General features: G+C 34.6%; 1 protein-coding gene across 4 annotated transcripts in view; it reads left to right on the top strand.

Annotated features, from left to right (window-relative positions):
* The window catches only part of CEP85L (centrosomal protein 85L), a 166,545-nt gene that overhangs the window by 1,624 nt on the left and 138,698 nt on the right, over positions 1-26,223 (top strand). For 3 of the 4 annotated variants that reach the window (XM_020971597.2, XM_020971600.2, XM_078155180.1), the window contains exon 2: positions 25,107-25,268. In XM_020971597.2, the coding sequence (XP_020827256.1) occupies positions 25,107-25,268 (162 nt within the window). Of the gene's footprint in view, positions 1-25,106; positions 25,269-26,223 lie in introns of those variants that run through there. The other variant, XM_020971599.2, reaches the window with a different exon arrangement.

Below are 26,223 nucleotides of genomic sequence, written 5' to 3' on the forward strand. Positions count from 1 at the left end.
TAATTGTTTGAAACATCCAGAAGCCTTAGATTTCTTGGTTTTACAGACAATATATGGATGAAATAATTATGTTACAGAAGTTGATGTTTTGCTCTAGTGTAGATTGTAGTTGAGGTTCCTGCAGTTCTTTTCAACAATTACCATTTTTTGAAATGTATGTATACCCTAGTATTAGAGAAGACTGTTAATCTGTAAATAATAATGATAGTTATTAATTGCAGATTTACTCGTAGAAGAGTCTCATGCCATCTGGTATGCTTTTTATAACTTAATTTCTTGGGGGAAATAGAGGTTTTTTAATTTTTGTTGTATGTGCATAGTTTCATAGAAATATTGAGTCCATTAAAAATTGTTTTCTACCAGAGAATTACTAGGGTAAAGGGATAGGAGGGTAACACATTTCATGAGATGTGGGAGAAGAAAGGAAGTGACTGATTTTAGTGATGACATTTTAAAATGCCATCAGGTTATACCAGTCCTTGCCAAGGCAGAGATAATGAATGAATAGCAGTTAACTCACATTTATATAGGTTGTCCTGAAACTGTATTATGACTTTTGGGACTTCAAACACTTTTCTCAGGACAGCTCTGTTAAATGGGTTATCCAAATATTATTTCCCTCATTTTACAAATAAGGGAACTCATGATTATATAACTAAATGTAAATGTTTTAACTTTGGTAAAAGTATATGTCTTACTTCAGGGTTTGAATTGATATGCCTGCAAATTGTTCCTTAATTTTGTCAGGAAGACATGTCCCAGCTATTGTAAAATCTAGACTGTGGTATAAGATAATGTAGAAAATATCTGTGAGTAAATAATAATGTGATAGTATATTTTTTCACCTTTTAATTGTCTTCTATTAAGAGGAAAATATTTAATGTCTTCCTTTAAAACAGTTTTTGGTTTTAAGAATAAAACATGGCTTTAAAAATAGGAACAGCTGGTGAAGGTCAAGATATGGTATCAGTATTGATCCATGTAGGAAATTTTTAGAAAAAATGTCTGTTTTAAAAAAATGTTTTAAAAGCAAGCTTTAAAACTGTCCCCCAAACAGGATTTTATTGCAACATCAGTTAGTAGTGTCTGTAGTTTTGATTGCCACCAACCAGACTAAGTAATAACTATAAAGTAAGAAAGAATAAGAGAAAAGGGATTGGAAGATGAAAATGGAAAAAAATAAGACCGCTCTGGTGGGAAATCTAGATCGCTGCCTGAAACTGTCAGTGGTATGTTAGGTTATCCAAACTAATTTTGTAATATTAGGTTAATATTGATTGTTAAAGTGCTTTTCTTTACCAGTTTCTCTCTCTCTCCCTCTCTCTCTCTCTTCCTCTCTCTCTCTCTCTCTCTCTCTCTCTCTCTCTCACACACACACACGCTCTTCACTGGTAAAAAACTGTTGAAATGAAGCACTTGATTCAATTAGAATTGTAGCATTTTAGTAGCATACTGATGTTTAGGTTGCTGTTGTGTCATAAATATTTAGATATATTTTCAAGATTGATATTTGTTCTGGGATGGTATGGTGCTTTTATGGCCATGATTTTATCCCTCAGATAGGTAGATATCTCAATCTCTCCATTTCTCATCTTGTGCCATTCTTATCATAGAATTAGAAGATTCAGAACTAGAGATCATGTAGTCCAGGCAGTTCCCAAACTTTTTGGTCTCAGGACACTTTTTCAAACTATTATTTTAAAAATAAATTTTATGTTTTTTTTTTTTAATATCACCATAGTTTGCTCTAGTATCTCTCCCCCTCCCCTTCTAGATAGCCATCCCAGGTAACAAATGAACAAAAAAAAAAAGAAAAGAAAAAGAAGAGGAAAAAAGAATCACCATAACTGATCACTGCAGTCAGAAAATATATGCAGTATACAACACTTATGCACCTTATACCTGTACGCCTTTATATTCTTAAAAATTGAGAAATTAAAAGAGCTTTTGTTTCTCTGAGTTATATCTATCAATATTTATTGTATTAGAAATTAAAATGGATACATTTAAATATCTGTTAATTCATTTAAAAACAATAAGACTCGAGGCAGCTAGGTGGCGCAGTGGATAGAGCACTGGCCCTGAAGTCAGGAGGACCTGAGTTCAAATGTGGCCTCAGACCAAACACTTGACACTTACTTACTAGCTGTGTGACCCTGGGCAAGTCACTTAACCCCAATTGCCTAAAAAAAAAAAAAGCAGAAAAAACCCCAAAAAACAATAAAACTCTTATCATGTTAACATAAATTACATTTTTATGAAAAATAACTTTTCCAAAACAAAAAAAGAGGAATGACATTGTTTTACATATTTTTGCAATTGGTCTTAATGTGTAGCTTAGTAGAAGACAGTTGAATTCTTTTATCTTGTGTTCTACATTCAGTATATTGAAATATGTTGTTTTGGTTAAAGTATATGAAGAAAATCCAGCCTTATACAGATCTGTATGTAGTTGGAAAAGGGAAGAATATTTAAATAGGCAATTACTGTATAGTATTATAAAATAGTTCTGATCTCATGGACCAACTGAAGGAGTCTCAGGGAGCCCCAGGAATTTGCAGACCAACCTTTGAAAACTACTGATCTTGTCTGAGCCCCTCATTTATAGAAGAGGAAACTGAGACCCCAAGAAGGTAAAGGACTTACCAGGTGTCATAGGTAGCTAGTATTATAGTTGAAGTTGGAACCTACTTCTTCTGATGCCATATCTAGTTCTTTTTTTGCCTACATCCTAGCTCATTTATTTCTATTTATAAATCTTCCATAGATGATCCACCTAATGTGCTAGAGGGCTACCCTTGTGATAAAAATCTTCTTGGTACATATTTATTATTTGGGTTGCCTATATCTTGTCTTATTTTTCCTGTGAGCCTGATCTATTCTCTATTTTCTAATTATACATAGTATTGATGAGGTCTTTTTTCACTCCTGAGGTATCATTGGTAATATTCTGTAGCATATATTGCCTTGTGCATATAGGGATGAGGATAGGGACTGCATCTGTGATTTCATTAGGATAGTAAACTCTCAAGTAAGGAAATTCCATCTCATTGCAATTTGGCACTTTCTCTGCAACTTGCAGTCTTGTCCAAAGTCCTGAAGCTAGCTGGCTCTCCATGGTCATACTGCCTCCCTTCATGCACTTAGTAAGTAAATACTTATAGTGCCATGTGTCTTTCCATTTGTTCTTTAGTTTACTTGTAATTTTGATTTTTCTGAGATTGTCAGGTCCTGTGACTCTTGATTATAATACATTTCCAGGAAAATATTGTTAAAGAAATGATCTTTTGTGTCAAGTGGCCATTTTGTCATCATTGTAAGCATAGTTCATTTTCTTAAAGTCACTTCATGTCAGTATCCTTATTGGATTACTGCTCTAGCTCACCTTTGATTTGCTTTCTTTGAGTTATCCACAGTATTGGGCTAATTTGATCAGCTCCCTGAACAGGTGCATGCCAGAGTCTGGGAAACAAGTATTTTTAATCCACTTGGTTTTTTCCTTGTGGATAGTTAAGGCTTATCTCTTACACAGTACTGTGGATTTCACTGATGAGGTTTTGTAGTATGCAGTTACTTGCTGTAATTTATACAGTGTCATCTATGAGTAGGAGCATTTGGATAATCTCATTGTTTATCATCCTCACCTTTTGTTTGGACTCAGCTTGGGCCATCTTTCAAAATATTGATGAACACCTTCCATCAGTGTTCCTTTTTTCTCTTTCTCTCTGTTTTACACCTCAGTTGGTACTTATTGGAACATTGAACAAAATTACTTCTGTAGTTGCATTTGTCATTATCTTCTGTAATTTCACATCATGTGAGCTTTTTGTCTCCTTTGTTAAATCCTCATCTAGATCACACCTTCCTTTAAGTCCTAACTAAAATCTCATCTTCTGTGGGGAGCCTTTCCTAATCCCTCTTAATTCTAATGCCTTCTCTCTGTTACTTATTTTCTGTTTATTCAGTATATAGCTTATTTGTATGAATTTGTTTGCTTATTGCCTGTCCTCATTAGACTGTGAGCTCCTTAAGGGCAGGGACTGTTTTTTGCCTCTTTTTGCATACCCAAGGCTTAGCACAGTGCCTGCATATAGTAGATATTTAATAAACATGTATTGACTGATTTAATGACTGACTGATGTGTGGGAAGGAAGGCATCTTGTCTGGAACTTCCAAGGCAGCATTTTGTTTAAAAGCAAGAGTCTTTTACAAAATCAGTAGACAGGCATAATTTATAGTCCTCTTAGTTGTGTAATATCTTTGAGAGCCTGTCCTTTCATTCATATATTTTCACTTAAGGACATGCTAGATCATTGCATATACCTTTCTCAAAGCAATTTTATAGAAATGAGAAAGTAGCCATTTGTGTAGGTGGTGGCTTATGTTTTTTTTTTTTTTTGGTAAAAGTGGTACCTGTTTCCCCCCCTTTCTTTTGGAATTTTTCTCTCTGGGATATTAGAAATCAATCCCTGAGTATCTTGAAAATTATGTAATCTCCAAATGGAATAGAGTTTAAGCTCCTTGAGGGCAAGTGACTTGTCTGACTTTTTTGTTTTAGTGTTTCCAGTGGGTAGCTTATTGCTTGTAAATGTTTTATTTTATGTGTATTGAGTTAGGTCCAGCAGTGTTTCCTTTTCCATTAATTACTTTTGCTGTTTCTTCACATAGTAGTACATTCTATACCATGACAACAATGACCTAATAAAGTAGTTCCAGAATGAAAATTTGATGAGAATAGAGTGGCATTGAAATACTGGCAAACCTCTCTCTGTTGTCTTCCTTCCAGTTTCATTTACAAATAATCTCCAGGCTATGAGCATATGATCTGGCTTCATTATATTTCATCATAAGTTCTTAGAAGGCTCATTTCCATCCCAACTACTTTTCAGTGTTTTGTGAAATAATACTACTAGTAGTCTTATGTTGTCTTTTGGATAGTGTTTTATAAATTAGGTTGTGCTTTAAATTAGTGTTTTCCTTGGCTGTTGTGTTCCTCTGGTTGTCAAGATCATATATTTTGCTAGCTAAGATAGCTCTTTCAGGCTCCTTATTGTGTTAAATATCCAAAGAAAAGGAGATAGTCAATGTCTCTACTTTTGTCTTTTGTCATTTTTTTTGAATTGATAGTTTTGTTTGAACAAGTCTGTTTTAGAGCTATAGTATTTGTGTACAATATCTTTCGGCTTTCTTCTAATTTGGTATTTACTTTGACCTTTGATCTAACTGTACAAAGACCACTGATTCTGAATGACTGCTACATCTGTAGCCAGTTTTATGTTAAGACAAAATCTTTTTTTAAAAACATGTGTTGTACCTAACATGTTCTCATCTTCTGATTTTTTTATTTGATGATATTCATGACATATATAAACTGGAGGCCTCACTTTTTTTAAAGTACATTTAGGCACATTATGAAACTCCTTTATGTGAAATATTCTAATTAATTGCAACTTCTTTATCTTCTGGTTTTACTTGGAGTAAGGATGTCAGTGAATGTGATTCAGTTCTTCTGGTGATAGTTCGGCTTGTTGGTCATTTAATAAAAAGTGCATGTTAGGACTGGCATTTGGTCGATAGTCTAAGAACTATGCAATTCTTAGCACTGTCTGCCCCCTTTCTGCCATTACATCACTAATACTTTGGAAGCTGGAGGAGGCTGCATAGAGCTGAATACCTGGCATTTTCAATAGGTTGTGTCTTTGTTGAAGTCAGTAAGTGATTTGTACAGTCTTAATCTCTGAGTTTACTTTCAAGGAGCGAGTATTTGTATATGCAGTAGCTCTATTTTTTAATATTCCATTATTTAAAAGAAACAGGTGTGTTGTCTGCTGGATGTCAGCTCTGTAGCCAGGATGACCTTGGGAGGAGTCTCACCACTGACATGTTGGCTGTGAGGCCCTGGGCAGGTAGGTCAGTTTTCTGCTGTGTCAGGCAGCTCAGCAAGGCTGTTTCAGAGAAGGAGCAGATGCGCATTGGTAAAGGGAGTTTCTTTACTGTCTACTTACCTATGCTAAATGAAACCACAGGGTCACAGATCCATAGATTTGGTACTTGTTCTGAATAAGTAGGAGTTTAAAATCATTCTTTTTATTACTAAACATACTTGGTGGTTACTATATTTTACTTCAACTTTTTAAAGTTATAAAAGCTAACATGTAACCTTTAGAAAAGGAATCAGTTCATTCTAAATTAGAATTATCTTAAAGTTTGGTCTCTATGTGTTTTTGCAGTGATAAGTAGAGTTAAGGGAGAGCAAAAGATAGAGCCAGTAAACTGAAATCAAAGGAAACTAGTTTCAGTTAAAGGAAGTAGAAATGAAAAACAAATATGAATAGTGTCCAGAATGATATGGAAAATTCTGAACTTTTAGCTGTCTCTAAAAGATTTTATTTTGGTCTTTTTGACCTCACCATCAGCTTTTCAGCGGTTTTGCAGAATGATACCATACAAGCCTGAGAAAACGTGAATATTGTTTTCTGTGTTCCTTCCACAAAGATAAGTAGATCTCTGTACATACAACAGATTTTAAGTAGTTAAAATAAATGATAGTTTTATTGTATTTGAGGTTATTCAAATGATTCCTAACTTTAAAGTTATTTAGCAAATAGTTGGATATGAAAGGATCATAACTTTAGAGTTGGAAGGGACCTTAGGAGTCATGGATTTCAACATATTTATTCTACAAATGAGAAAACTGAAGTCTAGAGTGGGTCATTTGTCCAAGATTACAAAGGTAGTATAAATGTCAGAGCCAGAATTCAGACCCATCTGCTCTCATTTCAGTGCCCCTTCCACTGCTACATAGTACTTTCTGAATAGATTATGTTAAATCTATGACTTTAATTACATAACCAACTTTGATCAGTTAATCTCTTAAATGACCAGTTTACTCTAATACTAAAACTTTTTCAAGATAGGATAACATCTGTTACAAAAGGGCCAAAATAATATAGTACAGAAAAATTGATTTGAGGCCAAGAACTGTGATTCATTTGCTAGTGCCCAGGTTTTTTTTTTATGTCTATCTAGTTGATGTATGAATGTAAGCAATGTAGTGATATCATAATTACAGAAATGATAAATAGTGTGATTACATCACAGAATAAGCTTCTCTGATATGGTTCTAAATTAGAGGGGCCCCAAAGTACTATGGTAACAATAAAGTATGACTCAGTTTAGCCTAAGCAGGAATAATTGTATATGTTCTTTCATGGTGGGGGTTAGGGGGTAGGGATGGTGGGTGTCAAAGTCCTTACTATTCTGGAACTAATTTTTATCCATTAGTAATTGGAATTCAGCAACTTGGCTTGAATAATGGAAGGTATGTGAATCTGTTGAAACAAGGCAATAAATGGTGAGTCGATGTCTCCTTTATTAGTATGTTGTGAATATAAAGGTACAGGAAAATCATACAGTGTGGTAATTTTCCTGATTATGAACTTGAACTGACTCAAGACTAGAGATTCTTAACATTTTTTGTGTCATGGACTCCTGGCAGTCTGGTGAAGCCTATGGACACTTTTAAATGCATAAAATAAAAAAAACCATAGGATTACGAAGGAAACCAATTCTGTTGATATACAATTATAAAACTGTTTATTAAAAGTTCATGGACCTCAAATTAAGAATCCCCCTGTATAGCAAAAGTGAGGAATACGTGGTTCATATTAGGATTAAAACAAATATGAATATATAGAATACTTAACATCAGGGCAAACATCATTCTTAATTATTGTTATTCTGATTACAATGAAATGCTTTTCATACTTTATACTTGGCAAGATGTAACTTTAAAAACTGTGTGATGTTAAAATTTGTTTTAGAGGAGTCACTTTAATTTGTGGAATGTAGAATGATTTTAAGAAGAAATATTTTATGCATTTGAACTTATATACCTCTTTTCTAAAAACTGTCTGACCTATCTAAAGTGCATGTTATCTAAAAACTACCTAAAAACTAAAAAATGTCTAAAAACTAAGCCTGAACATGTAAAATTTTTTATTTTGTTTTTAACGTGACCTTCATTTTTTTATGTTTTAATTCTTAAAAAATTAATTTTGATATATCAACAATCACTTCCATAAAGCTTTTGAGTTTTGAATTTTTCTCCCTCCTCCCTCCCCACCTCCCTCCCCAAGATGGTACACAATCTGATATAGGCTATACATATACATTCCTATTAAACATATTTTCACATTAGTGATATTGTAAGGAAGAATTAGAACCAATTGGAGGAGCCACAAGAGGGAGAAAACAAAACAAAACAGACGAAAAAAATAGCAGATAGTATGCTTCGATCTGCATTCAAACTCCATAGTTCTTTCTTTGGATGTGGATAGCATTTTCCATCATGAGACCTTTAGAGATATCTTAGATCCTTGCATTGCTGAGAAGAACTAAGTCTATCAACATTAGTCATTGTACAACATGGCTGTTACTGTGTACAATGTTCTGGTTCTGCTCACTTTACTCAGCATCAGTGCATACAAGTCTTTCCAGGTTTTTCTGAAGTCTGCTTACTCATCTTTTTTTTAATTTTGGCTTTTTGGTGAGGCAGTTGGGGTTAAGTGACTTGCCCAGGGTCACACAGCTAGTAAGTGTGAAGTGTCTGAGGTCAAATTTGCACTCAGGTCCTCCTGACTCTAAGGCCGGTGCTGTATCCACTGCGCCACCTAGCTGTCCCTCATCATTTCTTATAGCACAATAGTATTCCATTACATTCATATACCACAACTTGTTCAGCTAATTGCTGTGTATCCTGACCTTTATTTCTGCATATCCTTTCCCTCTCCTCTACATCTCTTATAACAAAGATGAGAAACAAAGAAGAAAAAAATTCAGTAGTATTAACCAACATATCAGTTGAGTTAAAATATGCAGTGTTCCATACCCATAGTCTGCAGTCTTTGCAAAGCATGGAGGAAGATATATTTTTGTCCTGTTGTCTTCAGGATATAGCTTGGTCATTATAATAATTCAGCTTTCAGATGCCTTTTTAGAAAAATTCTTTCTACTTACTGCGTATTCACATATTTTTTAAAATTCTGCCAATTTAAGTCAGTATTAGTTCATGTCTATCTATGTGTTCTGTTGAAATATAAATATAAATTCATTCTTAATTATGGTGCAGTAATGTTCTATTCCTTTCAGTATTATTATCCTGTAAGAAATGATGTATATGATGAATACAGAGAACATCAGAAGACTTATGTCATTTGATACAGAGTTAAGTCAGCAGAACCAGTAAAACAATATTCACAATAATGACAACAATGAAAAACAACGACACAAAAAAACCTGAATGATATAATTATAATTGAGTTTTTGGTCACATGGGAGTCATCTCCAGTCATCCTGATTAATATCTTTTTTTTTTTTTAAGTGAGGCAGTTGGGGTTAAGTGACTTGCCCAGAGTCACACAGCTAGGAAGTGTTATATGTCTGAGGCCGGATTTGAACTCAGGTCCTCCTGACTCCAGGGCTGGTGCTCTATCCACTGTGCCACCTACCTGCCCCCCTGATTTATATCTTGCTACTGGACCCAGATGGCTCTGTAGGAGACAGTGAGGCTGGTGAATTTGCACAGCTCTGTCTCACTTAAATCCAATTCACTAGCAAGTCATGATAATCACCTTCCTAATGTCATGGTCCTCTTCCAGAAGCAACAGCAACAACAACAGTTCAGCCACAAAGAGATATGAGGAAATACCTATACCTCCTTCCTTTCCACTTCCATCTCTCTTCTTCCTTTACAGAGGTAGGGGAATATAAGTATCTATGATGGTAAGATTTTTTCTGGTAGGTTAATTTTACTGAATTGTATTTTTCTCTTTTTTATTTGTTATAATAAATTGTACATTGGGAAATGTAGATGATACAAAAAATACCAATAAAAATTTAAAAAGTTGTGTTCTATTCCTGTATCACAATTTGTTTAGCCATTCTCTAATGAGAAGCTACTTGAACATTTTTCTTAATTAACACTTAGACTCAACCATTCCACTTTAAAACTTTTCCTTAATTAGCCAGTCTTTACATATTTTGTGACTGTATTAGTGAATTATAAATTCTTTTGGATTCTTGTGTGAATTTGGGAAGAACAGTTCTGAAAATCAGCTAATGATATCTTGGAATTTAATTTAAATCCATAAAAGCATTTAAAATCCTAGTTCTAACCTACCTTTTCAGCCATGTTATACATCATTTCCTTTCAGGTATTATTCAGTTTGGCCAAACTGGTTCTGGTCCTCTCAACTGACGTACCATCTCTTTACCCCATGCATGCCTGTTGGTTTGTAGTCATTGGTCTTATCCCAGTTATAGAATCATATAATTAAAAATGCTTCAAACCATCAAGTATATGTTTAAAGTTTTCGGTCCTTAGCATAGTGCCTATGCATAGTAAGTGCATCATAAATATTATTGAGTAGATAACCTTGAGATTGGAGGGTCAAAAAACTCTTTGTACCCCTAATAAGGCCTAGCCCACTTACTACCTTACACATACATGGTAGGGACTCATTAAATATTTATTTGATAGATACTGTTATCAATTATAAAAATGAAAAGATCTGAAGTTAAAACTAATTGGTTAAAGTTTATGCCAACATATTACTTTTCCAATGGAATATATAACCAATTTAGGAGGAAAGTCAAGGAAAAGATTTTATTCTTCCATGCTCTTGGAATAACAAGTTTAAAAGCAGGTGGTCATACTGATACTCTCATGTTTGGGCCTTATAGTGTTTCACTTGTCTTCCATATCAATTGCTTTGCCTTCTGCATTCTTGAGAAATCTTTCCCTTTTCTGAAACTTCCTACCACTGCACATTCTGTTAGTATAATACACCTCTTCAGTGTAAGACTTATGTACCTTTCCTCTGTACAGAAGATTTTACTGGAAAGAAAAATCCTTTCCACTTTTTGGAAAATCTAAATGTCACCCAGCTAGGCCTATTTTTTTTTTTGATGGGGGGACAAACCTGAAACAACACTTAAACGTGTTTGGCATTCATGTTTAGTTCGTAGTCAGCTAGCATATATGAAGCACCTATTATGTGTCAGGAACTGTGCTAATCATTGGGGATGCAAAGAAAGGCAGTTTATAAGGGAGACAACATACAAAAAACTATGTGCAATGAAAATATATATAGAATAAAATTATTTAATCAATAGGGGGAAGGCTCTAAAATTAAGGAGAACTAGGGAAGGCTTCTTGTTGTGCCTTTTCCAAACCTTTTCATCCTTCCTCAAACCTTTTGTGGTTCTCTTCTCCCCACCTTCTCAGCTTAGAAACTTGCTTCATATTTTACAGAAAAAACTGAGGCTATTCACTGTGAGCTCCTTCTTTCTTGTTGCTTATCACTCAAATGCCTTCTGCCACCCTCTCCTCCTTCAGCACATGATAAGGGTTACCAAGGCTAACCCCTCTACCTGCTCAAATGATCCTCTTCTCTACTGTCCTTTGACAGATTGCCACCTCTGCAATCCCTGCTTTTCACTTGTTTTCAAAATTTCCCTGTCTACTGGCTCCTTCCTTACTGTCTACAAACATGCCATCTTTCCCCATCCTGAAAAAACTCTCACATGATCATTCCACCCCTGTCAACTGTCTTCCTCTGTGTCTTCTGCCCTTTGTGGATACATTCCTTCCAAAGGCTGATTACAGTAGGTGCTCGCGATATCCTCTTATTCTATTCTTAATCCTTTATAATCCAGTTTCTGACTTTAAACTCCACTGGTTCCCTGCCTTCTCCAGGATCAAATACAAAATCCAGTGTTTGGTATTCAAAGAACTTCATAACCTAGTCTCCCTCCATATACTTTTCTTATCCAGTGGCATTGGTCTCCTTGCTGTTCCATGAACAAGATATTCAATGTGTAAGCTCCAGGCATTTTTTCTGGGTCCTCCATAAGTGGAAAATTCTCCCTCCTTATTTCTGCCTACTGGCTTCCCTGCCTTCCTTTAAGTCCCAACTAAAATCCCATTTTTTTTTGAGACAATTGGGGTTAAGTGACTTGCCCAGAGTCGCACAACTAGTAAGTGTCTAAAGGCAGATTGGAGCTCAGGTCCTCTTGACTCTGGGGCTGGTGCTGTATTTATTGTATCGTCTAGCTGCCCCCCAAATCCTGTTTTTACAGAAAGCCTTTCCCAACCCCTCTTAATTCTACTGCTTTCCTTGTGTTATTTCCTTTTTATTCCATATGTAACTTGTTTGTATATATTTGTTTGCTTGTTGTTTCCCTCCGTTAGATTGTGAGAACTGAGAGAATTGAGGCAGGGAGACCAGGCAGAGGATTCTTGAAACAGTCCAGGTGTAAGATGGTAAGGGCCTGTACCAGGGTAGTTGAAGTGTCAGAAGAGACAAGGAAGTGAACATGAGAATTGTGAAGAAGGTGGAAATGACAAGATATGGCAGCAGATGGGATGTGGAGAGTGAAAGTGAGTTTAGTGTAACACCTAGGTTTCAAACCTCAGTGATTGGGAGCCTGGTGATATCCTAGAGAAGAGGGGACAGGTTTTTTTGGAAAGATAATGAGATCAGTTTTGAACATATTCAGCTTGTCACCGTCATCATGTCACTGTTATGTTTTTTGATGGTCATAGTATATGTGTTGGACTGGTTGCTCTGCTTCTAGTCTGGGCGTGTTCCTGAAAGACCACAGTATTTGTTGGTTTCGATGGGTTTGGTCCTCTCATGGCAGTTGTAGACTCCACTGCTGGCTTCAGGCTTAGCTGCAGTCTTTGGCCAGGGGTACTGCTGTGTTCATTAAAATAGACCACCGGATAGTTAGTAAAATGCTACCTTAGTAGAATTAGCAGTAGCATAATTTTCTTTACCTTTTCATGCCCCACTGTGTACTACCTGGCCATCTGGGTGAAGATTTTGCCTGTGTATCTGTTACTTACTTTCAAATGAACAGGTTTGTTATTTTTGTTATTTTGTTGTAGGAATATACTAGATTTGTTTGATGGGACTTAAGCATAGTCTCTTGCTTTCTTTGCTACTTTGTTTTCATTTAAGGATGTGCCTAATAACAGTAGAAAGCACTGGCATTAAAATGAGAGGACCTGGATTCATATGCTATCTCAGACAATTTACTTCTGTGTGACCTTGGCAAGCAAGTCACTTGAAGTCCTTGGGCCTCCTTGAACTCCTTTCCTCATTTATAAAATGAGCGGCTTAGGGGGCAGGTAGGTGGTGCAGTGAATAGAGTACCGGCCCTGGATTCAGGAGGTCCTGAGTTCAAATGTGGTCTCAGACACATAACACTTACTAGCTGTGTGACCCTGGGCAAGTCATTTAACGCCATTGCCTAGCCTTAAAAAAAAAGAGAGGGTTGGAATAGACAGACTCTAAGGTCTCTTCTAGTACTGGATCTTTGTTTTTGTGAGTAATAAAAATTGCAATGAACCTGTTGACTATTCTTGTATTGTAAAAACTAAGTTTTTACTTTGTTCCTTTTGAGTAGTACTTATTTATGGTATTTTTTGGTTTTATATGACTTAGATTTCCCCACTTTCCTCTTCAAGAGTGCCATTCCTTATACAAAGATGTTTTTTAAAAGATTCAGCAAAACAGATTAATACATCAAAAAGATCTGAAAATATATGTAATGTATTTTCATGCCTTTCCTTCTTAAGATCCCTTTAAAGGAGTGAGGAGAGATATCTTCTCATATCTTTTCACTGAAACCAGACTTGTACTTTGTAACTTAGTATCATCAATTTTTGATTGTTTGTGAAATTTTTCCATTTGCATTGTTGGAATTATTATGAATATTATTTTCCTGGCTCTGCTTACTTCATTTTCTAACTGCCCATGTAAGTCTCCATGCTTTTCTGTATTATTCATTATATTTGTCTTTTCTTACAGCATAGTAATATTCTGTTACTTTTCATAGTTATAGGTTGAAGATGAATTTCTAACCAAATAAGGGATAGATACCTTTAAAAAGGATAAGATAGATAATTTTGATTATATGAAATTGAAAACGTTTTGATTGGGGAAAAAAATCTTTATATAAAATTGCCCAGATAACACTTTGTATTCAAGCAATATCGACAACAAACAGAAATATTTAAGTCCAGAAGCCATTACCTGGTAGAGAAGTAGTCAAAGAATAAGAACAAATAGTTCTCAAAAGAAAAATTGCAAACCTATTAGCCATGTGAAAGAATGCTCCAGTAGTAAATGTCAATCAAAACCTCACACCCAGCAACTTGATAAACATGACAGAAAATGAAAATTGTAAATGTTGGAGGTGATGTGAAAAAACTTGTACACTAATGGATTGTTATTAGATCTGTGAGTTAGAATAACCATTTGGAAATTATGCAAATAGTGAATAAAAATGTCTATAAAGAGGTCGTTGACAAAAAGAAAGGTTCCATATGCAACAAAATACTTATAGCTATACTTTTTATGGTAGCAAAGAGCTAGAAACAAAATAGTTGCCCATCAGTTGGGGAGTAGCTAAGCAAGCCAAGTGGCATATAAATGTAATGGAATTTTATTGAGTATTAATTCATTTTGATTTATCATCAATTACTTCCATAAACTTTTGAGTTTTAAATTTTTCTTCCCCTCACTCCCCAAGAAAGTGTGAATATTATTACTATTATCATAATTTTTTGTTTTGGTGAGGCAGTCGGGGTTAAGTGACTTGCCCAGGGTCACACAGCTAGGAAGTGTCAAGTGTCTGAGACCAGATTTGACTCAGGTCTTCCTGACTCCAGGGCTGGTGCTCTATCCACTGCGCCACCTAGCTGCCCCTCCAAGTATTATTTTTAACAAAAGAAATCTTTACCCCAGATTTAGTGTATGTTGTTTAAGATTTTCATTGAATTGTCACTTTTCTTCCCATAATAATGAAGACATTTGGAATTAAGCCTGAAGATTATATTCTTTTTATCTCTTCTTTGGCTGTTTACTTGCAATGGGAGGTAAATGAATGAATGAATGAATGAATGAATAAAGCATTTTTTAAGCACCAAGCGGATACAAATAGAAAAGCAAGATAGTCCCTGCTTTCAGGGATCTCACATTCTATTGAAGGAAATGAATGGTTTCTGTAATAGAGATCTTAAACTTGTGGAGGTCTGCAAAACTGCCAAGTGCAACAACAAAATAAATAAAAATATAATACAACATAGATGAGGTTAATTTGTGGTTTTCTGAGTCTATATGCAAGCCAGTAGTTTGAGTTTGACGTTGTGAGGCATACAACAGTCTGGAGTGCAGCCAGAACCAGATTAAAATGTAATTGGGAAGTATGTAACAAAATACATAGAAATACAGTAAAACATAGAGAATAATTACATTTTAAAACTAAGTATATATCCTGCAGGCATCCTTATATATGGTATAGTGGCCCATTTTCTATTTGAGTATGATGCCACTGCTCTACACTTCCTGTATGTGTTGGTGGGGGAGGGCAGGTAAATTATCATAGATCCACAAATATGGATGCCGATAAGCTTAGGCAGATGTAATAGCTGTCTACATAGTAATTACAGTGAACAAGATACAGGATTTTTGTTTCTGTAAGTATAGTGGTTGGCTTGATGCTGTTAACTTTATCCTAGTTGAATCAATAATCTTTGCCATTGCTACCAAATAGCTAAATTTCCTATTCATGAAGTAGAATCTGATAACCTGATATTATTTCTTTCCTGGCAGCTACCTCCTGGCCACAACATGACCTCCCTTTTGGCTCCTTCCTTAGTCGTCATTCCCTTAATTACAGCGTTTATGGAGAAACCACTACTACTGCTTATGACTAAATAAGAGCTCTCTGTGTCATGAAGCTTTAGGTTTTATGTTGGAGGTACACAAGCATGGGCTGGCATGCTTTTTCCTCTTTGTCTTTGCTTTCACTCCCATCCTCTGCCTGTCCTAATGGTTTTTATAATTTTCCCTCATATATTGCACCTCTTTCTGTTTATAAGATATGTACTTAGATGCTCTTTGTTAAATGAATACTAGGCAGCTATTATTTAGGCCACCAGGGGTAGTAAGTTGTGAAAGTTTAAGTAGAAAGAGTTGCTGCAAGATTGGAGATTGTACATGTGACTAAGAAGAGAATAAAGGAGTCAGAATTGTGTAATAGATGCTTGCCAGAGAGAATTTTTATGATTAAGCGTAAGTAAAAGATGAAAAGTGGAAAGGAGAAAAATGAAGTGTGTGAATATGGACACTTGCAGCCATAGATGCTCAGACTTTTAAAAAAAACATGTATATTTGAACTGTGATTATTTATCTCTAGAGGAACTCCCCCCACCATCAGTGCTGGTATAACTTAAAATCTTAGATAGTTTCTTGGGATGTTGAGAATTTAAGTGACTTGCCCATAGTCATAGCTGGTATGTGTCAGAAGCAGAACTTGAAGCAGGTCTGTCTGAATCCAAGGACTCACTTGCTCATTAAGCCATGCTGCCTATCTCTTTGTTGTCTCCACCCTTAGACTGTAAGCTCTTTGAGTATAGGGACTATCTTTTGCCTCTTAGCATTCCTTAGCACAGTGACTGGCACACAGTAGATGCTTAATAAATGTTAATTTATGTTTATTGATTACTGACTGAGGTACCTTCTGTTTTCAATTCATATTTTCTTTTTATTAATTTATTTTGATTTATCAACATAGTGAAGCAAACAAACCAATACTATTGGCCATGTCCAAAAATATGTCTCTTTCTGCACCTTGTGTTCATTACTCTATTTTCTTTGCAGTGTTGTACTTTCATAAATTGCTTTGTTCATACTACCTACTATTGCCTGAAATTCTTTTATAATTTCTTGTGGTATAATAATATTGTCCTACATTAATGTATTATGCTTTAGTGTAATATTTCCATCCCCCAGCTGTTTTAAGAGGCAATCTTAAGATATCACCATAGCTTTTAGTTATTTTCTTCTTTTCTCTTTTAGTCTTCCCTTCAGGATTATGAATTTTGGTTTGTTTGTGAGGGTTACCTCCGTGGTCTTTATCTTTGCTCTTAACTGCCACTTCTCAACCTGTCTCCCCCCACCCTACCCTTGTTTTTCTGTTAAGTTTCATGTATTTCTATACCAAATACTTTCTCTCTGTGTATATTTTCAGTTCTCCTTTGTCTAAGGAGATAAGAGAGTGAGGTTTTTCTGTTGTCTGCTCCTCACACTCCTTTCTCCATGTTTGTAAACTCATCTTCCTACTTATCCCAAACATAAGAAATCATAAGTTCTACTCCCTTCCTCCTTTTTTACACTAATGTGTTCCTCTTTTTATCCTTTTCCCTTTTTAACTTTAAAAATACAGCCAGTCCTCCTCCAGAGATCCCTTATTTTTCTTGTTTAGCTTTCCTAACACACTTTCAAGACATGAAGCTTTAAAGTGGGCATTTTTTTCTTCTATTAGAATTCTAGCAGTGCATTCTCATAGCTTCTAGTTGCTTAAATAATTTTACTTTTCTGAGTTTCTTTGGACTCATGTTTTATTTCAGAATTCCTTACTCAGTCCTGTTCTTTTGCTTCAGAAATACTTGAAAGTCTTATTGTTGGACCACCTGAAAGCCATGATCCAAAAAAAAAAAAGCGCCTAGATATCATACTTCAAGAAATTATCAAGGGAAATTGTCCTGATAGCCTAGAACCAGGGGGTAAAATAGAAATTGAAAGAATCTACTGATAACCTCCTGAAAGAGATCTCAAAATGGAAACTCCCAGGAATATTATAACCAAATTTTAGAGTCAAATTTTGTCAAGGACAAAATACTGAAAGCAGCCAGAAAGAAGTAATTCAAATATCATGGGAGCCAAAGTTAGGAAAACACAAGACTTAGCAGCTTCTAAACTAAAGGATCAGAGGGTTTGGAATATGATATTCTAGAGGGTAAAGGAGCTAGGATTACAACCTAGAATCATCTACCCAGCAAAATTAGACATTTAATGAAATAGAAATGACTTTATAGAAAAATCTGACCATCAGATACAAGTCTCAAGAGAAGCATAATAAGGTTGACAGGAAAGAGAAATGATAAGGGATTCAATAAGGTTAAACAGTTTACCTTCCTGCATTGGAAGATGATAATTGTAAATCCTCAGAACTTTATCATTATTAAGGCAGTTGGAAGGTGTATACATAGAGGGCACAGGTATGAGTTTACTATAATGGGATGGTATCTGAAAAAAAAATAAGGGGTGAGAAAGAGGGAGGCACAAAAGAGCTTTTACAGGGGAGAGGAAAGAGGAATGATGGACAACACTTGAACCTTACTCTTATTGAAACTGGCTCAAAGAGAGAATAACATACACACGAAGTTGGGTATAGAAATCTATCTTACCCTACGAGGAAGTAGGAGAGGAAGGGGCCAAGACAAGGAGGAGGGGGCTATTAGAAGGGAGAACAGATTGGGGAAGGCAGTGGTCAGAAGCAAAGCACTTGAAAAGAGACAGGTGAAAGGAGAGTGAGGGAGACAAGGATAAATAGGGAAAACAGAATGGAGGGAAATACATATTAATCACAAATGTCAAAAAAATTCTTAAATTATCTCCGTTTATTTGTTTTAGTTGTATCCAACTTTTCGTGATGCTATATGGGGTTTTCTTGGCAAAGATACTGGAGCGGTTTTCTATTTCATTCTTCAGCTCATTTTACAGATGACAAAACTGAGGCAAACAGGGTTAAATGATTTGTCCAGGGTTACATAGGTAACAAGTGTCTGAGGCCGGAGTCAAGGCTCCTGACTCCAAGGCTGGAGCTCTATCCACTTTGCCACCTAGCTGCACTTGTCATTGCAACTTTTAAAAATTTAGCTGTTTAATATAGTTTATTCCAGTCTTGCTTTGATTCTCTATTCTTGGAATGCATTTTGTATAAGCAGCAACTTTTGGGCTTTGTTTTCTAATACATTCTAAAATTCACTTTTTATGGATGAATTCTTCCTATTAACATTTGGGGTTATAATTAAATCTGTTTTTCCTACTTTGAGATCCTGTTTTTTCCTTTTTATGGCACAAATGCCATGATGTCTACTTTTTTTTTTAATGGCCTAGTATTATTATCCCTCTGTAGTAATCCACAGCTATGTCTTTCCCTGGAGATAAAGCATCTTACTTTGTAACAGTACAATCTTAATCACCTCCCCTTCTTTCTTATCCACACCAAAGACACATCTTACATTTATTGTTAAAATCTTAAAATCCTTTTATTACTGTTACGTTTTTATATATCTTTCATTTTCAGTTATCTCTTTCCTACTCCAGTGAATCATTCTTTGTAATAAAAATAAAAGCTAGAAAGGGGTGGTGGTGGTAAAGTTCAGTAGAACCTAACAACATATCAGCAGTATCTGAAATATTCTGTATTCATAGTTTCCCATGTAAAGAAGTATGAGATGTACATTTTCTTAACTCTTTGCCAAGACCATAACAACAGAAATAACTTTGTTTTACTGACCCTGTGATCAATATCAATTTGTATAAAATATTGATTAAATAAAACATTAATTGGTATAAAATAGGGGGGTACTTGCTTGCTTAAGCTGTTTGCCCCTGTCAGAAAGCATGTCAGAGCCAAATCCTCTTCAAAGAGAGTTTGTGTATTAAGGGTTCTTTACCTGGAGTCTGTGGATTAAAAAATAAAAAAAATCATAACTGCTTTTCAGTTTGATTAGTTTACTTCATAATCCCATGTATCTTGTTTTATGCATTTAAAAACAGTATTTTGAAATGGATTCCATGGGTTTGATCAGACTGCAAAAAAAAAAGTCCATGATATAAAAAAGATTAAGAACTTCTTATGGATAGTGAGATCCTCCAATGCTTCTGTTTTCAGGTGATATTTTACAGATTGTATCAAGCCCTTGCATACTGTAAAGCTTCTAAGGGAGATCTATAATCCTTTAAGATTTTGGCCTGACTTCACATGGGAAAAATCAAGTGGATGAAGTAATGCCTACTGTCCATGCAATGAATCACAGTTTGGGACAGCTCAATAAATTTAGTCAGATCCTGCATATAGGGACAATGTGTTGAGCCCAGAATTCAATAGGGGTGTATTCAAAGATTGTCTTTGTGAAATTAAGAGTTCTTGGCACACTTCAGGTTTCTATTGGAGAGAAAGGCACACTTTTTAAAAGCTGGTATTTTCATGGTGAAGCTTTATGGCCACGTGTTATAGAAGACAACAGTTTCCACTGACTGGATTTGAGAATCCCCCAAAGGGCAATGGAGGGACACAGGTTGGATATAAAGAAATTGCAACACACCATAAACAAGGGATTATACAAAAAAAGCAGTGTAAAGAAAGTCATTGGAAAAGTGTTTGACTCAAAAAAGATGACCCTGGCATGTAAACAGAGGGAGGAATAACTGGTAGAAAAAGCATATTCTTCCCTGGTATGCACATAATGTCAAGAGATCATGAAGAAGGCTTCTGGCCTTATGAATTGACAACTTGTGAATGGATTTATTCAGGGGTATTAGAAGCACATGAATTACCCAGGGATGGGCTGCAATTTGCACAGTTGGAAGATATATCCGTACTGGTCCATTGGAATATTAGAGTATATCAAATAAAAAAGTGGTTTAGAAAATAAGCATTCCTTGTTTCATTAACTTTTACTTGTGGTATCTAATTTAAAGAAATCATGTTAATTCTCTAATCACTTCCCCATAGTCTTCTAAAGTCAGTTCTTCATGATCTTTTTTTCTTGGAATTCATCCTAAATTTCCTAGGCTTAAAAAAGCTCAAATATTTTACTGACTCCTTTTGTCTTTATACCACATTCATTTCTTCCTGCAGTCTGAAGATTGAACCTTCCCTTATGAACTGTCCCATCACAGTTTAGTGAAAATGTTTGATACCATGACCACTCTGTTACTTATACAATATTCTGACCTGATAGTGTCTGACATCTGTGTCATGAAGAGGGAGATAAGTTCCTTTATCTTTTGTCCTGGACCTTTACTGGTTTTTCATTTCATCAAAGCTCAACATCCTTTTTAGCTGTCTTTTCATTTGCATTTTTATAGTTACTGTTTATACACTCTTGATTGTGCTTATTTTGCCCTTTATCAGTTCATTATTTTCCAGTATTTATTTGAATCCTTCATTTGTCATTTCTTTTTGCAAAATAGTGTTGTTATATTAATATCTCAGCTTTTTTCAGTCATTCCTCAAGCAGTAGATATCCATCTTATGCTTCCACAGAATGCTGCTATGAATATTTTGGCATATATTGGGCCTTCACTTTTTTCTTCCTTGGGAGTACATGCCTTGTAAGTGCATTACTGGGTTGAAGTATATAGAAAACCTAAATAAGTCCTCTCCACCCCCTCAAAATTCCAAATTAAAATCCTAAATGATTGGACCACTTCATGACTCCACCAGCTATGCCTCTTTTCCCATAGGACTATTAACATTGACTTTCCATTGCAATTGTCATGATGTGAGATAAAATTTTAGGATTCTTTTAATTTGTATTTCTTTCATTTTTTATTTTTTGAATTATATTTTCATATGGTCATTAATAGTTTGAAATACTTTTGAAAACATTCATCTTTTGACCATGTATTTATTGGAGAATAGTATTTGTGAGATGTGTATATATATAATATATATGTGTGTGTGTGTGTGTGTGTGTGTGTGTGTGCACGCGCATATATATATATATATATATACATATATACACATACACACACACACATATATATATAACTATATATAAAAGTTATTTTGGTTATTAGACTTTTGAGTGATATTTGTAGAATTTTCCCTACTCTGTTGTTTCTCTTTTACTTTTATTAGTGCAAAAACTTTAAAATTTTATTTAGTCAGAACGATCTTTCTTTTTATCTTCCATGTTTATATTCCTTTTGAGCTGTAATTTGTTGGATTAAATCTAATTTTTGCCAGATTGCTTTCTAGTTTTCCCAGTTCTGATAGAAAAAGTGACCCTTTCTTGAGTAATTTATGTTTGTTTATTTATCATGTGCCCATATACTATTTGCATTTATTCCTTATCTGGTCTGTTCAAGTGAATCATTTTTACTTTTTTAAAACTGATACCAAATAGTTTTATAATATCATTTGAGTATAACCTAACATAGCTTCATAATTTAGTTTGAATATAATATAATATAGTTTGAAGTCTGATAATGCTGTCGATGCCCCCTTCATTTCTGTATTTTCTCAATATTTCCATCAAGATTCCTGACCTTTTGTTTTTCCAAATCAATTTTGTTGTTATTTTGTTTAGTTTTGTCAGTTTTGATTGGTACAGCATGAAATCTGAAAATTTAGGTAGAATTTTCATTTTTATCATTGGAGTGTCCCAACTATATTTTGTAATAATTTTCACATAAATCTTGCATGTGTCATTATGGGCTAATTCATATTTCATTTTATAGTCATTTTGAGTGAATTTTCTCATTTCTTCCTTTTATGTTAGTGCTGCATAGAAATTCAGATGATTTTTGTGGCTTTATTTTACAATCACAATACTTTGCTGGAGTGATTAGCATAGAAATAGGGATTATCCCATCCTTTGTATCACCAGTGTCTAGCACTGTGCCTGGAACCTAGTTACCCAATTAATGCTTCTTTAATGTTTTGGTTAATTATTTCAGTTGCATATGATTCTTTGGGATTTTCTAAGTATACTGGGATGACCAGCAAATAGGGATGGCATTTCCTCTTTGCTTTTGTTCATCTTGTATTTCTCTAAGGAGTGCTTTGTAATTAAATTTATACAAGTATGGAGTCTGCTTTTGTAGATAAACTCCTGAATATTTTATACCTTTTGTAATTATTTTGAATAGGATTTCCCTTTCTATTATTTCCTCTTGGATCTTGTTATTATTATATAGAAATACTGTTGATTTTTGTGGGTAAACTTTGTAGCCAGTTTTCCTGAACCTATTGTCTCAGTTACTTTTGCCAATCCACTAGCGTTTTCCAAGTAAATTGTCATCAGATCTTTACATCTCTCCATCACTCTTCCCTTTCTCTTTCTGTCCTCTACACTTCTCTCCTGTTCCTGTTCCTTTCCTCCCTCATCTCCCCCTCCTCTTCTCCTTTTCTCTTCCAAACCTAGATCTTTTGTAGTCCTTAATTTTAGTGCCTTTCCTCAGAGATTATCTCTAGAGGCAGCTAGGTGGTACAGTAGATAGAGCACTGGGCCTAGTGTCAGGAAGATCCTAGTTCAAATATAGTCTCAAACATTCACTGGCTGTGTGACCCTTAACCTCTTAGTTACTTAAGCTCTGTTTGCCTCAGTTTCCTTATTGATAAAATGGGGATAATAATATTTACCTCCTAGGGTTGTGATAAGGATTAAAAGAAATATTTGTATGAGCGCTTAGCAAAGTTACTGGCACATAGTAGGTATCATATAAAAATGCTAGCATTCTTTCATTAATTCAGTCATTCTCCAACTCAGGCTTGCTTTGCTGACTGCCCCCTTTACTATTTCCTTGGCTTCTGGATGGCTTTTTGTTCAGTTCAAGTTCAGTTCGAGGATAGAAGAAGTAACTTTCTATAGCTTATTGGATATCTTTTTTTTAATATAAATTTATTTATTTTTAGTTTTCAACATTCACTTCCACAAGTTTTTGAGTTCCAAATATTGATAATTATTTTTCCTGGTGCAATTTTCAGATTTTTCCTGAAATAGGGAATTTCATCTGTCTGCCTTGGTGTAGGTCATCATTTTTACCAGAAGTTTTTGATTGACTATTAAGTATTAATATTGAGAATAAGTTAGTTCCAAGTTATTTGCATTTTTACAACTATGTTAACAGAATGAAAAGATTCACTAAGTTGGGAATATTAATTCTCAGAACAATTTGCTCTGTCTTTCACATCACATTAGAAAAAGGCAATTTTGTGGAGTTACATAAGATATTATAGCTCTGGGTGAACAGTGGTATGTAAAATTATCTGGATTTTTGAAAATACATTTGTCATTTTAAAGTTTGCTTTATTTTAAAAAATAAATTATTAAATATTTATAAATATTTAATACAAATTTATAAATAAAGTTATAATATGTAATTTATAAATCTAAATATAATTAGATATTATGAAGTATTGGTTTTTTAAATAATGTCTCAAATTTAAATAATGTCTCAAATTAAAAAAGGTTAAATTACCTTGTGGATTGAGAGATCAATGATACCTTAACATTCATGAGGTATAAATTCCTAAAAGCATCTTTCTAATGAATTTTTAATGTTGAATGTCTCTTGTTTTTTACATCATTAGTTTCTGAAGTGTACCCCTTTTTCCCCTAAAACCATTCTTTAAAACAAGTAGTATTTTTTTTAAACACAAAAAAGGGGAGGAAATCCATATAACCAACTAGTACATTGATAAAACCTGAAAACACATGGAACGTACAGCACTTGTAAACCTCCCGCCTTCAGATGGGAATGGGTTGAGAGTATTCCCTTAATATTTCTTCTTTTGAGCCATACTTGTTCTTTGTAATTTTGCTGTGTTCACTTTTTTGGGTTTGAATGTTCTTTCCATTGGAGTCATTGTGTATGTTTTCTTGGCTCTGCTTACTTCATTGTTCATCAGTTCATGTATATCTTTCCTTGCTTCTCTGTATTCATTACAATCATCATTTTTCCAGCACAGTAATATTCCATTACGTTCACATATAATTTTTCAGCCTTTCTCCAGTCAACGATCATCTATTTTGTTTCGAGTTCTTTGCTTTCACAAAAAGTGCTGTTATAAGTATTTTGGTATATATGACTTTTATCAGTGGCTTCCTTATGGTATATAAGTCCAACAATGGAATCTCAAAAAGTATGACATTTAGTTACTTTGTTTACATAGTTCTGAATAGTTCATAGTGCTTTCTAAAAATAGTTGTAACAAAACAAAACAAAAAAGGTTGTTATCAATCCATAGCTCCACTTACAATGTAGTAGTGTGCACAACTTCTCCAACATTGACCATTTAAAAAATTTTTATCATTTCTGAAGAATTTTTGGTGAGCTTTTAGACTTAATGGATACAAATGAGATTTTGAAAGATGTCTTTTGCTTTCTTAATTAATCTGTCCATCACTGGACTCTCTACATATACTAAATTTTAGATTTCTTTCATTGCAGGCCAAGATTACTCCTCCACAGCATGGTCATCTGGTACTGAATCTTTGTGGCAGGCCACAACTGTTCCATCAAGCACTCGTAGTAGCCACACCCGACGACATAGCATAGCTTCTGACAGTGGGGACACTGGCATTGGAACCTCCTGTTCTGACAGTGTGGAAGGTGAGTTAAATTGATGAGCCATAAGAAATTATTAGACTACTTAATGATGATTATGACCTGAGAAAATTCAAAGAGTATCTGTTCCATCATTTCTAATTGATATATTGGTAAATACTAATAGCATACTAATTTGCAAGAGTAATTTTTAACGATCCTTTATCTCATGTATAATTACTTTGGCTTGTAAGATGAAGTCATTTTTTCCGCTATATTTTTGTTTATGTTCTTTTCTTAGAAACATTCGATTTAAAACATTTGATAGCCTAGTTTGATAGTTTATTAAAATTAGTTTTCTTTATTCTGATTATCATAATATCCGTTGACAGATCTTACAAAATGTCTTGTTAAATTTAATATTATGTTAAATGTATGCAATAGAAATGTGAGAAGTTTTTCTAGAATTCAAAATGGATAATGTAAGTTTCTTAGCACATTGTGATTGTTTTGACAGAATCTGTTGTTTAACCTAATGTGCCATTGCTGGGCTAGCAATTACATAGAATATAAATATTATGGACTCAATCTATATTTTTGTAAATTTGCCAGACATTCTAAAACATAAATATGGAAAGAAGCGAAATATGTACAAGGCAGAGTACATGTGGTGCTATACAAAGATCAGGAATGAGTAAATCAAGAGAGTGGCAGTCTGAGTTAGATTTAAGAAACCCGGCATCTTAGTTTCGTCGACAAAAATTTTTGAAAATGAATTAAAGCCACGCATGGTGGCAAATGCCAGTAATCTCTGGTATTGAGGATGCTGACTCCGGCTGATCTCTTGAGCTTGGAAGGTCTGAGCTGCAATGGTCTAGGTTGATCCAGTATTTGCATTAAATTTAACAATAAATAATGACCCTTCCCACAGCCAAGCCATGTTCTACCAAGTTGCCGAAGAATGGACAGACCAGCCCAGGTTGGAAACAGGGCAGGCCAAGGATCCTATATCAGTCAGAGT

This window comes from Phascolarctos cinereus, unplaced genomic scaffold, assembly GCF_003287225.1.
Source record: "Phascolarctos cinereus isolate Bilbo 61053 unplaced genomic scaffold, phaCin_HiC Scaffold_5;HRSCAF=322, whole genome shotgun sequence".
Taxonomy (NCBI): Eukaryota; Metazoa; Chordata; class Mammalia; order Diprotodontia; family Phascolarctidae; genus Phascolarctos; species Phascolarctos cinereus.